Consider the following 13,260-nt stretch of genomic DNA (forward strand, 5'->3'; position numbering starts at 1 on the left):
GATAAAATGAAGCATTTAATACATGACGTAGATGAAGACATGAATGAAAGCAGTGAAAAGCTCAACAGTTCTCTCATTCTTCCTTTCAGTAAGGACTATGAGTTCTGTTCAAATGGTGTTTATTTCTATTGTGGAAAGATGGGTTCAGGTAAGACATTTAACCTCATTCGTCATATACTCATAACAGAGCGTTTAGGAAACGACTCTTACTATGACCAAATCATTATATCAGCAACTTCAGACTCTATGGATTCAACAGCGAAAACATTTATGTCAAAAGTTCAAGCCTCTGTCGTTAAAGTTCCAGACAGTGGAACTCATTGAATTTCTTCAACGTTACATTCGACGTAAGAGGAAATATTATGCCATCGTTGAATTTATACAGTCAGGAATGCAAAAGACTTCTGAGGAGATGGAAAGAATTATTGACAAACACCACTTACGTCAGTACTCAGGAGTTTACGATATGAAACGACTGACAAACTACATTCTATCAAAACTTTCAAAATACCCCTTCAAAAAGTATCCTTCAAACACTTTATTAGTTTGTGATGATTTCGCTGGTAAAGGTTTAGTGTCAAAACCAGACTCACCATTAGCTAACATCATTACTAAAGTCAGACATTACCACTTAACTGTAGCAATACTTATGCAAACATGGAGGTTTTTAGCTTTAAACATAAAACGTCTCATAACTGACTTCGTTATCTTTCAAGGTTTCTCACGCTATGATATTGAACTCATTTGGAAACAGTCAGGTATAACATTACCTTTTGAAGAAATTTGGGAAGCATATAAGTCTCTCATCTCTCCTCGTTCATACCTTGAGATTCATATCATGACTAATACCATTAAAGTCAAAAATATTCCATGGGAACGACCAACATTATTTTAAAGTTTAACCTTCAATTGACTGATGGTAAACAAATTCCATGCATCTCTGTCGCCATTTCTGTTAATATTTTTGCTGTCATTCATATCATCCACTTCCCCATCCGTTAGCTTTTGAGGATATGCGTTAGAATAGCTGTTCTTAAATGAAGGCTTTTCACCTTGGAGAGCATAAACTCTATAACTTTCTGCATACCTTTATGTTTGAACCTCCTGAGCCATCATTGACATAAATTTTTATAGGCTTCCACCCTTTGTTCATGTTCCTGCTTCTTCCCTTAGCTCTTTTGTTCAGTAGTTCTACATCTTTATACACAGCACCTGTCTCAGTGAATTCAACAATATTTTCATTCGTTAGCTTTACATTCAAACCCTTGTCGAGTATATTGTTCATTTCATACATATAAAATGTTTTTATTCTATATGAAATGAGAAGCAAATCCATCTTAGCTGGTGCCGTTAATGTTCCAATTGAACCAACATCAAATGTTGACTCGCGAACGACAAACAATATTGTCATAAAGAACTATAGTTCAGAGTGTTTGAAAGAAAAAGAACCAGAACTTAAGTCGGTGAATTTAAACTCAGCTTCAAGTGCAAACGCTAACGCTACATCAGATGTTAAGTTAGAGTATCCACCACTGGACCAAATTCTTTCAAGAGAAGCCAACGACAATCCTTACACAAATGTTCAAACAAATCCTTCAGATAACGTAGACCATTACCTTCTTCAGTTATACCAAACAATTTTACTCAAAGACGATAAGAAGCTTTTGACAAATCTTATAAGCAAGAACCAAATAATTTTAACAAAGGAGGATTTAGAAAATGTTATATCACGAATAACAGGGAAACAATGTGTCATTGACTATCTCGACCCTGAAATCGAATGCTGTGGTCAAACGCCAATATTCATGAAAATCGGTAATATTAGAATAATCGAAACACCAGGAACTACAGGAGTTGAGTTTAAGTATAAATATTCGAATGAATACACAAAACTTTCAACTGACTATAAGCTTTGTTTGAAATATGTTTTAGTAAATTAAAGCAGTCAGTCAGTCAAAAAAAAATTTCAAGTTAGCAATTTGTAATATCTGTCCAAAACTTCTTCAACAGTATCGAACTCATCTTCATAATGCAAACCTAATCTTATTGATTTGGTGCAGTTTTCACTAACACAATATTTTTCTGTTCTCTTGACTGACATAACTAACTCATTTGTTTCATCAAACAGCAACAACCAAAGTTCATGACCTAATACATAACATTCATACTTTATATTTTTAGCTCTGAGTTCTCTTGTAAGCTGTTGCATTTAATATTTTCTAAAAAGTCAACTTCAACAGTCATTCGCACTGGTGCCTTCAGTTCTACAGGCTCTCCTTGAAAATCAACAAGTCTGAATTGCATGTCTTTCAAATTATGAGGACTAATGCGAACCCATTTACCTAAATGAGTTGCTATGACAGGAACATTTGGAATGAACATTGAATTGACTGCATAACAGAAGGATTTATATTCTACTGAACCTTTACTATTAACTCCTGAAATACCTGTGACATTAGCTATTTTTGACTCAATGTACAAACAATTACCATAACATACGTATGGAACAGATTTCATCTCAATCGTTTTGTCAACACTTTTCAAAGGAAATGTCATATGGTATGCTCCCAGAAGCAATTGAACTCTATGACTCATTCGTGTTATCTTAAACTCTTTCTCGCTGCTGAACTTCAATGTTCCCTCAGAAGAGAGTTCGACATCTATGTTGTCAATAGTTTCTTCATTTATGAGAGTATCTATGACTCCAGCAATTTTATCTATTCTATACCCAGCTCTGTTAGGAAATGTTATAACACTTCTTTTGTCATCTATTTCAATCTCTATGAAATCTGTTTCATCTGTTATGACAAAAGTTGCGATAGTATTGAAGTCAACAACTCTGAAAGCAAGCGCTTCATTCTGAAGACCTAAGTTTGTTTGTAGCTTTACTGTCCCGTATTCGTTTGGGTCTGTACTTTGCAAATAGAACAACATTTTATTCTCATTAAAATATGACTATTGCTGCATATGCGTATGAAACAAATGAAGCAAGAAGAGCACATGAACTAGTAAACGAAAACTCAACTTTAACAGTGGAAGGCAATGATTTAGTCATTGACGATGGAAAAACTAAAAAAGTCATTGATTTCGATACTTTTAACACTTATGACCCATTCATTACAACAAGCAAGGTTCCATCATAAATGATGGAACGGTGCAATATATAAATTCTACAGTAGATGCCTCATTAGTGAAAGTATTAAATGTTCTCATTGAATTGTTAAAGAGCTTTCGATTTGACGACAACATTAAATGCCTAAAGAATTTAGTCATGAATGAGAAACAAATTCTCGGCGTTGTTGGTAGCAGTAATGATGTACACCTTATGACATTAGAATATTATAACGAACATAAAGATGAACTGAAAGGAGAGAAGGGTGACACCGGACCTCAAGGACCACAAGGAATACAAGGAATACAAGGAATACAAGGAATACAAGGACCTCAAGGCGAAAACGGTTTGGATGATGAAGATGGAAAGGATGGAAAAACTGCTAAATCATGGATATGGAACCTTATAAATACTGGTTTAACAGCTGCTTCATATGGAGTTCTTCAATACCAAATCGGAAAGATATGGGCAGTACTTGGTGAAGAAGCTTTAGATGACGTTAAAAATGCTTTGAACTTCATTTCAAATGGTTCGGATACTATTAAAACTTTATCTGGTTGGATGCAAGAAACAAGGAGTCAAATAGATACTGTAAGACGTATAGCAAACAATGCACGTACGGGATTGGATACTTTACGAGAAGCACAAAATACACTAAAGGAAGCAAATGATATTCTTGGCTCAGTATCAGACATGCATGAAGATTGGCTTAAAGGTATTGACAAATCTTTAAAAAATCACAGTCAGTCTATTGCTGACTACAAGAAAAGTATAGATTTTTTACATAGTGCTATGGACGTACATGATGGAAGCATAAGGAACTTACTTAATGCTAACAATAACTTACCAGGAACTATTAAAGCATTTATAAAGTCCTTTGTAAAACCTGGTGCTCTAACATTTAGGTCTTTGAGAGCAAGAGCATTGAAGTCAAGAGATGCAGAAACTCCAACAGAACCTACAGAAGGAACTGAAACAACAGAAACTCCAGAAGTACCACCAAAACCAACGGCAAATGAAATATTGTTCGAATATTTTCCAAGATACTCTGTTCTCATTGCATACATTCAAGAAATACTTAAGAAAGCAGACTTGACTTTAGGAGATGATGAAAGTTCTGTATATCTTTCGTTCCAGTTTCAAATAGCAGAACTTTTGAGACAGATATGCTTAATGTATGACAACATCTCTGATTTCACAAGATATGATGACGACCATGACCCCGAACACGGTGAAGAAGAAGTTTTACAAACATCCATTAAGACAGGAAAGGTTCTAACTCAAAGTCTCATTATTGACACCAAAGATGGCGAAGTGGACGTTCTTCAAGAGCTGAAGAAAAATACTTCTTCGGGAGGTGGTGGTAGGCATGAACTTGAAATAAATGAGGTAGAAGAGAAATTAGCCGAAAAAGCAGATAAAAACCATGTTCATTATATAAGTTCAGACGAACAGATTATAACGGACTACCATGGATATTTAACACAGGATGAACAAATAAGCACTGAAGATGTTAATGAAAGAAGATATAAATTCATTCGTGCTAAAGGTTATGACATACACTGTACTGTACAGTATGACACAGGTAAAGCACCAGAAGCATTTGGTTATAACAATGAAATTTATGCTTCATACTTCTTTGTTAACGGTGTATTAGTTGAACCAAGATTTACTTTGAGAGTTAAGGCAAAAATAACTTTTGAAGATGCTATTAAAAGTAAAGCTGACAAAGATGAACTTGACGCAACGAACAAAGTTTTGAAATCTCATAAACACAATATCTCCGATATAAATGAACTTCAAGCTACATTAAATAGTAAAGCTGACAAGAACCATACACATGAATCCTTCACTACTGTTAGAGCAGACGACATAATATTGAACTATACCCTTGGTTCAAGTGCACCTTTAGAGAATCCAAGTACAAGCGTAAAAGATACACTAAACTCCTTAAATAACAAATGTATGAATATCGAAGGTCATGTCAGAAACTTTGAAACACATGAACTACCAGCAATGTTAGATAAGAAAGCAGATAAAGAACATACACATAACTCCTTCTCAACTGTTGCTATAGAAAGTATTGAAGGAACTGGTGGGGATGCATTATATTATAAACCTCCTAACTTTCCACAAGGTTTAACATCGAATGAAAACATAACAACGAAGAAAGACATTAGCTGTAAAAATGTTTATGTCATGGATGATGAAAATAATGTTAAATTCACTGCTCAAGATTTATATGATAAGAAAGCCGACAAAACCTATGTAGATGAAATTATGCAAAGAAGTCGGAAGTAAATGCTGCGGTTAATGGAAAAGCTGATAAAAAGCACGTGCATGAAGAATTTCAAACAATCAGGATTAAAGAAATTAATGCATACATTGAAGAAGTAAACAAAAACAGGAAGAGGCGGTACACCTTTAGTTGAACAAAATATTTATCCTCCTACTTTTCCTAATGGTTTAATAACAAACAATATAAATATTGTAGATGGCGATGGATTTATAAATGTTAAACATGAACTTCAAACAATGAAGACTCAGATTCTTGAAACCATATATCCTATAGGCTCTATTTATACGTCAATGAATTCAACAAATCCGGCAAGTGTTTTAGGTTTTGGTACGTGGCAGCAGATTGTAGATAAATTCTTATACTGTGCTAACTCTTCAAATCAAACAGGTGGCTCAAAGAAAATTAAAGAAGCAAACTTACCTGCGCACACTCATACAGGAACGACAAACTTTTCTGGCGACCATAGCCACTCATTAAGAGACCACCCATTATACAACTCAGACTATAAAGCTGGCAATGACGTTTTATCTCCATCTTATAACAATTCAGCAAAAAAAACTTTTCGACCAACTGAACCAGGAGGAAATCATGTCCATACTTTCACAACAAATCCAACAGGCTCGGGTGCAGATTATATGCCACCATTTATGACTGTATTCGCATGGTACCGCGTTCAATGAACGCGCTTGAGCCTTGAATAAAATCTTTAACTTTACATAAATGAGCTTGAAAGAAGTATTCGAACAACATCCATGGAGGTCATTTAAGAAGTTCAATGAAGCTGCAAAGAGTTGGGGATTTACTAACAGAGCTGAAGTGAAAAGGTTCTTTGACAAAAATGTTGTACATCAACAAAAATAAACCCTTACGACTACTTTTTACCAATTTACTCCAACACTCCTGACGCATACCAATTTGACACTCTCATTCAAAGCAGAAAAGGAAGAAAGCCACCATTCTCATCTTCATTAATGTTAACACTCGCAAAGCATATGCATATCCAATGAGGAATAAAGGAACTCGTGAAGTGTTAAGAGTTTTACAAAGTTTGTAGCAGAACATAGCCCAAGTACTTTAACATCAGACCAAGACAGTGCATACCTCAGCAATGAAATCACAGATTTTCTCATTAAGCATAACATAACTCACTACACTACTGAAGACCATAACCATAACATACTCGGCATCATAAACCGCTTCATAAGAACGCTCAGAGATTTAAACCAAGAGCGAGACTTTACCGAAGAAACAATGAAACATTTTCTCGAAGTATATAATTCCTCAACACACTCTACAACAGGACATACACCAATTCAATGACACAACAACAAGAAGAAAGGTATATACAAAAGAAACGAGTCAAACACAAAATATCAGAAATTCAACACAATTTACCCTCATTCCTGGTACAAAAGTTCGTGTATTTCTTGACGACAACCGTTGACAAAGAAACGTTTAAGGTTAAGTAGAAACTATTATATCGTAGACTCTACGCAAGGTAATGGATATCTTATAAAAGCTGCTGACGACTCTATTGCGTTTTATCCTCGACATAAGTTAGTCGAAAGTAGTAATGGCAAACTTGCTGAAACCATTGACGAAGCAAAGCGAGGAGTGGTTATTGAAATACTTGGCTATAACATAAACGATGGCACTTATAAAGTAAGATATGAAGGAGGCGTTGAAGATGTTATACCATCTAAGAACTTGAGAGAGTCGAAGCCAACACATCTGGGACCATTAGAGCGGGAGTACTGGAAAGACAAAAATATGCCAGAAAGAATAAGAAAATTCTTCTAAACTTTTTCATTAGATGTAAATCAGACAAAAATAATGTTTAGGTGAAGAGGTGAGATTTCATTTCACCTGTTTTTTCACCCTCGTGAATTTTCATGAATTTCCTTATGATAGAAAAAATAAAGTTAGTTTTATTTTTATTTATTTTTTTATTTTGTATAAAAGATATGATTTCAACAATCGGCACAACAACAATTCAAGCTGCGAACGGCGGGACTCTGTCCACAACTACAGCACCAAACTCGTTAGTCATGAATCCTACGTCAATGTTGGTAGAGATGAAAAGCTTTATTCCTTCTTCATATACTTTTGAAACAGAAATCCAGAAGATAAAGCAAGAACTTTTAACAAGTAATTTAGACTGTAGTGCGAAAGATGAAACAAATGAACAGTATCTTTATGAAATGGAGGACCTCATCGACCATTTGCCTAAACTACCTGAAATTCAGCAGCAAAAACTAACTATTCCCGAATTCGACGAAATTGAAGTCAAAGCAACTGACTCAGTAGAAATTAAGAAATTCATACGTAAAGTAAATTATGAATTCCTTGGTTTTCATTGCAACCATAAAGTTATGGACAAAGATTGCGACATGGTTTATAAAAATATTTCTGACCTTTACAAATCCGAAGAATTTAAGACATACGATAACTTTGTTTCATTAGTTGCAAAATGTGTTTGGGAAATAAGAGATAAAGATAGAAGAGGCAAAGTATGGAACGAACAAATAAGACCCGCTATGTTTGAGATGAAGAGAGCAATTGACGCTTTAGTTGTTTTAGCTGGTAATGTTTCAATGTATAACGCAAAAACGATGCCGCAATGTTCAAAATGTAAAGCAGCAATAAGAAAATATAACTACTCAGTCAAAGAGATAGAATGAATGCGAAACGACTATGCAGACTTAAAGAAAGAAGCAGAAAAGCCAGCAGAAGATAAAATGGATATGTTGACATTTCTTAATAAAAACTATCCAACAGCAGAAGATTTCCTTCTGTCTGACGTCAAGAAGAAATATAAAGAGACTTTCGGCATGATTAAAACATTCAATGTACTAAAAGAAGAAATAGAAGCTACGAAATTGTTTAGGATTTCAAATATACATCGTACAATTCATGTAAAACGCTTGTGAAAAAACAGGTGAAAAAACAGGTAAAATCTCACCTCTTCACCTAAACATTATTTTGGTGTAAATTTCATTAACTGACTGACTGACGGCACAAAATAATGAATTTCATTAGTTAGTTTTTTCTAACAAAATTTTTGATTTTGTATGTAAAGACAGTAATGACAAACATTGAGTTTGAAACAGTAAGAAAGATTGACAATGACACCAAAGTGGTTAGAATTGGTGATTTAAACGTAAGATACTGTAAGAAATACAACAAATATTCTTTGTCAGACATTATAACACCATCTGGAAAGAAAACAAAGGACTAGGTTAGAATTGCTTCTACTCAGAAAATTTTGACAAGAAATCCTGAGCTTATGATATTAGTAAGATTCTATGGAACTACAGCATATCTCATCGACAAAAGTCTTATACCAATAATTCTTCTATGGATTAACCCTGTTGTTGGATATAACTTCATAACTTATGGTTCATTCGACTCAGAACGTTGCGGTGAAGGCTTACTTTACATCGTTCAGAAACCGAAGGACTTCAATACAAAGAGATATAAGATAGGAAGAACATATAATATAACTCAAAGATATGATTGTACAGTCAATAGAGTCAAGGTTGTGTTCGTTAATGATATGAGAGCTGCAGAAACAGAACTACTTGAAAAGTTTGAGAAAATGTATGGTGCTCCCATGAAAGGTAAAGAAACGTTTGAAGTAGATGAGATAGATAAAGCTATAAAATTATTTGACGAAGTTGCTGAAAAATACATGTAAAGCGTTTATTTTTGGTCTTTTGTGAAAGTCAGACAATAACGCTAATTTTTCCTAACATAATTTTTTATTTTGTATGTAAAGACAGTAATGTCAACATCAGAGAACACAACAACTGCTATCGTTCATGAAGCCATCAATGAAGAATATGAATACATACAGTATAACAAACAGTTACGTCTCATTCGTTCAGTCAAAGACGATATGTACCAAATGCAAAGTATAATGAATGCTCTTCGTTCTACAAAGCAAGCATATCATTGGTTTGAAAACCAACAGACAAAAGAACTTTTAGAAGAATTTCCTCATATGATTGCTTCCCTCGGAAAACCGAGGGAAGAGATTCCGTATGAAAATCGCAAGAATTTGGCTCCTGGTTTGAAAGGTTATTATGTTCATAGACTTTTAGTAAACGCTGTAGCAATGTGGGCTTCACCTCGTTATGCTTGTTATATTTTCATGATGTTAGATGAACTATATAAAGCAGAACGTGGAGAGTTGGAAAAGAAACTTCAAGCAAAAGATGAAGTCATTGAATCCAAAGACAAAAGCATACAGAAAAGAATACCGCGTTCAGTACCAAAAGGAAAGGAAAAGAGTTATAAGTATATGATATATACTGAAGAGTTGGAGAAAGAAGAAGATAAAGATATGGTTATGTTACATTTAGTCAGAAGAAACAACAAGAGCTTTTATGACTTAGCTAAGATATATAAATCTGACAGAAACTGGTTCTATCGTGAAAACTTACCGATTTCAATGACTCCGAATGAACAAATAAAGGAAATTGTCAAAAATACTCTTCCTCAAACACACTATGACATCAAAGGTTGCACAATACTTACATTCAAAGAAGACTTAACATTACTGAAGGAAAAAATAACAGAATATTTCGACAACTTCAAAGAGGAAGAATGAAAAAAAATCTCGTCGGGTGCCACGTTAGGACCATAGTGGAGAAAACCACGATAAAAAACAAAACCCTTCGTCGATTATGATCGACACTGAAAACATTAACGATAAAATTTATTTCCTGGACTGTTGTCTAAATGTCATGTTGTCATCATTTTTCAGTTGCGATGGAATATATCTAACCCTCCCGTTAACTAATAAACTTGACGATCAGACGATTCTCTCTTCGTCAATTATGTTCGACACTGATAACATTAACGATAACATTAACGATAACATAAACGATAACATTAACGATAACATTAACGATAACATAAACGATAACATTAACGATAACATTAACGATAACATAAATGCTCCATGTCAATTATGTTCGACACTGATAACATTAACGATAACATAAACGATAACATTAACGATAACATAAACGATAACATTAACGATAACATTCATTTTTGCATTAATCCTGCTGTGTTGTCAAAATGTCATGTTGTCATCATTTTTAAGAGAAGTTAATTAACCTGGTGACACATGGTGACGTGGTGACATAGTGACGTGGTGACACCATCAGTTATTCAAAAATAAATTTTCTTATAAAGCTTCAGGGTCAATTTCTTCAACCATTTCACTTCCTTCGTCAATGTCAATAGAAGCTTCTTCAACTTTGGTAAGAATTTCTGTATAACATCTTTGTTCGTTATTGTCTTCAGAGATGAAGGATAATATTTCACATTTGTTTCACCTGGAGGGCTCTTTGAGTCCATCTCGGCGCAAGGCGCCTTCTTATATTCTTTCTGTTCGGAAAGATTTAAAGCAATACTGAAGAAGTCAACGTTAGAGTTCTTTATGACAATATAATGAGTATCTTTGACATTCACGAAGAAACTCTTTGTTTCAAAACTACTGCTAACTCTTGTGAAGTATAACGTTTGCGGTCAATGACGATAGCTAATGGTCTGACATACTGACCAAACTTAGATTCTTTCACAAACTTCTTGTTAAAGATAACATTAACATTTGAAGCATTATTGAACTCATTATTGATGGCAGTAGCGAGAGCATTGTATGAAAAGAACTTGCAATCTTGCATGTGTTTCATTTAAAATAAAAATATTAAATTATTTTGAAAAATAACTTAAAAAAATCTAATCTAATTTTTCAAAAAATATTTTTTATTTCCTACTAAAGAGGTATCGGAAGTTGTCTAAGTTAGAACACTCGGAAATAAAACAACTTCTTACAGAAGCTAATATAGATGTTGCAAAGCATTACGCAACAAACAAAAAACACTCGCTGACATCCTCAATGACTATAATGGTGCAATAAGTTATGATAGAATTCATGAGTTCATAAAGCCGCAACGCGGCGAGGACGAAGTCCATGCAAGAGCATTTCCTTTAAATGACGTTGCTATTGACTTATATCATAGACGTTCAGTACCTCATGAAGTAAGAAGAGAAATGTTTGACATAACAAATGCAAACGTTGGTGAAACAAGAAGAAGAGACGACACACTGAAACAACAGAGAAGAGAGATGTTTAAATGTGCTATAGAACAAGTTCGCAAAGCTAACGATGTCATTCGTTCCATTGATGACAAACCAAAAGAAGGTGAGAGATGGTTAAAGAAAGATGAAGAGAATAGGAAGAGGAATGTTAAGACAGGCAATAGACTCATTGACTTTAACATCGAAGCTTTAGATGAACCAAACAGAGACTACTTACACAAAATTTCGGTAAGGTTTTCATGAGACTCTTAGAGAAGATTAAAATAAACTCCCAACAAAGATGGATGGTATGTTATAAACTTGGTGGAAAATATGAATGTTCTACGTTAAACCTCAATAATATTGGAACATTACTACATCAGCTCTTGAAGGAGAACTTTATATCAGAGATAGAAGCAAATGCTGCAGGTATTGTTGAAATGCACTATGACTTCTTCTTGACAAACATAAAGAATCTTACTGAAATAAAGATGTATGATTTAACAGAATATGAAGGCTTAACGATGTCAGATGTAAAGAAAGGCAAACCAAAAAAGAGACCATATAGAGATGAAAGCACACTGACAAATGACCAGAAAGCCATTTTGGAAGCTCTTAAGCAAACAGGAAACCCAGCACTTATAGAAAGCTTTTGGAAAGATAATGGTGAAAAGAAGTTTTATAAGAAGAGAAGCGGTCAGTTCTGGAAGTATCTTTGCACATTACCTATAAATCTTGAACGCTACCAAATCTTCAATGAACTGAACAAAAGAACTGCAACACTTATGACAGAAGATAACTGTTTCGTTTATGCTTGCATTCAGGCTGGAGTAAATGAAGAGACTATTGACCACATGAGAGAAGTCATTCGTGTTAGAGACTTTCCTCAAAGTAAAGTACAAGAAATTTCTGACGCAACAGGTATAGCATTTAATGTTACCATTGGTTACTTCAATGACTCAAGACATAATGAAATAAAGAGATACATACCAAAAGAATGTGAAACTGTTCGAACTATTGACTTACTTCTTGTTGAAGACCACTACATGCTAAATGAAAGATTACCAATGACAACATATTTCATTCGCAACTATATAGAAATCTTGAAGGAGTGTGGTGGAATGAACATTGAGAAACAGATGAAGATTTATACAAAGAGAGAGAACAAATATGTAGTTCGTTATGATAGAACAACACCGTTATGGGATGTTATGAAAACATTGTGGGAGTGCAAATATTTCGAACCTATTTCTTATGGAGAACTTTTCACATATACGACTGACTTATATAAACAGAACCTTGCACCATTTAAAGATTTGACATATGCTCCAAAGTATTGTGTACAACTGAAGAAGAAAGCCGAGTCAAAAGAAGTAAATAAAGCTAAATGTAAGTTCATTCCTGAGCACGTTTTCTTTGCTGACTTTGATGTAGCACTGATGGAGTTCATAAAGCTTTTAACATGTTATGACAGTGAAGATGGTTCAGTGAGTGAAAGCATTTGGGGTCAGAACTGTGCAACAGAATTTTTGGAACGACTTCCTGACAAGAGTTTAATATATTTCCATAACCTCAGTTATGATATAAACATCATCTTAAGACACATGACAGAAGTGAAAGGAACTCCCATCATTAAAGGTTCACGAACAATGCAAATAACTGGCTATATAAAGGAAGGGCAATCATTATAAAGATTCATACACTGTTATAAATAAGAAGCTTAAACTATTTCCTGAAATGTTTCATTTGCAGTGTG

General features: G+C 34.3%; 8 protein-coding genes and 3 pseudogenes across 11 annotated transcripts, besides 1 other annotated feature; 9 read left to right on the plus strand and 2 right to left on the minus strand.

The window, feature by feature from the left end:
* Positions 1-39: 39 nt before the first annotated feature.
* On the plus strand, positions 40-895 carry TVAGG3_0172430 (annotated as a pseudogene). Its single transcript has one exon. A coding segment is annotated over exon 1 (856 nt).
* Positions 40-13,260: part of a mobile genetic element that runs on past the window's edge.
* Positions 2,170-2,934, minus strand: TVAGG3_0172440 (uncharacterized protein; the record flags this gene model as incomplete). The annotated part of the gene is made up of 1 exon (XM_051225367.1): positions 2,170-2,934. The coding sequence occupies one exon, from the start codon at positions 2,932-2,934 to the stop codon at positions 2,170-2,172; it is 765 nt and encodes a 254-aa protein (XP_051110353.1).
* Positions 2,952-3,143, plus strand: TVAGG3_0172450 (organellar and viral DNA polymerase type B; the record flags this gene model as incomplete). The annotated part of the gene is made up of 1 exon (XM_051225368.1): positions 2,952-3,143. The coding sequence occupies one exon, from the start codon at positions 2,952-2,954 to the stop codon at positions 3,141-3,143; it is 192 nt and encodes a 63-aa protein (XP_051110354.1).
* Positions 3,272-4,214, plus strand: TVAGG3_0172460 (organellar and viral DNA polymerase type B; the record flags this gene model as incomplete). The annotated part of the gene is made up of 1 exon (XM_051225369.1): positions 3,272-4,214. A coding segment is annotated over one exon (943 nt), but the record flags the coding sequence as incomplete, so codon positions are not given.
* TVAGG3_0172470 (keratin-associated protein family) lies at positions 4,286-5,249 on the plus strand (the record flags this gene model as incomplete). The annotated part of the gene is made up of 1 exon (XM_051225370.1): positions 4,286-5,249. A coding segment is annotated over one exon (964 nt), but the record flags the coding sequence as incomplete, so codon positions are not given.
* On the plus strand, positions 7,376-8,338 carry TVAGG3_0172480 (annotated as a pseudogene). The gene has a single exon. A coding segment is annotated over exon 1 (963 nt).
* Positions 8,698-9,108, plus strand: TVAGG3_0172490 (organellar and viral DNA polymerase type B; the record flags this gene model as incomplete). Its single annotated transcript, XM_051225371.1, has 1 exon — positions 8,698-9,108. One exon carries the CDS (start codon positions 8,698-8,700, stop codon positions 9,106-9,108), a length of 411 nt encoding a protein of 136 aa, XP_051110357.1.
* On the plus strand, positions 9,196-9,894 carry TVAGG3_0172500 (KilA, N-terminal/APSES-type HTH, DNA-binding family; the record flags this gene model as incomplete). The annotated part of the gene is made up of 1 exon (XM_051225372.1): positions 9,196-9,894. A coding segment is annotated over one exon (699 nt), but the record flags the coding sequence as incomplete, so codon positions are not given.
* Positions 10,253-10,420, plus strand: TVAGG3_0172510 (uncharacterized protein; the record flags this gene model as incomplete). Its single annotated transcript, XM_001291514.1, has 1 exon — positions 10,253-10,420. The coding sequence occupies one exon, from the start codon at positions 10,253-10,255 to the stop codon at positions 10,418-10,420; it is 168 nt and encodes a 55-aa protein (XP_001291515.1).
* On the minus strand, positions 10,609-11,116 carry TVAGG3_0172520 (annotated as a pseudogene). Its single transcript has one exon. A coding segment is annotated over exon 1 (508 nt).
* Positions 11,765-12,816, plus strand: TVAGG3_0172530 (organellar and viral DNA polymerase type B; the record flags this gene model as incomplete). Its single annotated transcript, XM_051225373.1, has 1 exon — positions 11,765-12,816. A coding segment is annotated over one exon (1,052 nt), but the record flags the coding sequence as incomplete, so codon positions are not given.

Source organism: Trichomonas vaginalis, chromosome IV (genome assembly GCF_026262505.1).
Source record: "Trichomonas vaginalis G3 chromosome IV, whole genome shotgun sequence".
In the NCBI taxonomy this organism is placed as follows: domain Eukaryota; phylum Parabasalia; order Trichomonadida; family Trichomonadidae; genus Trichomonas; species Trichomonas vaginalis.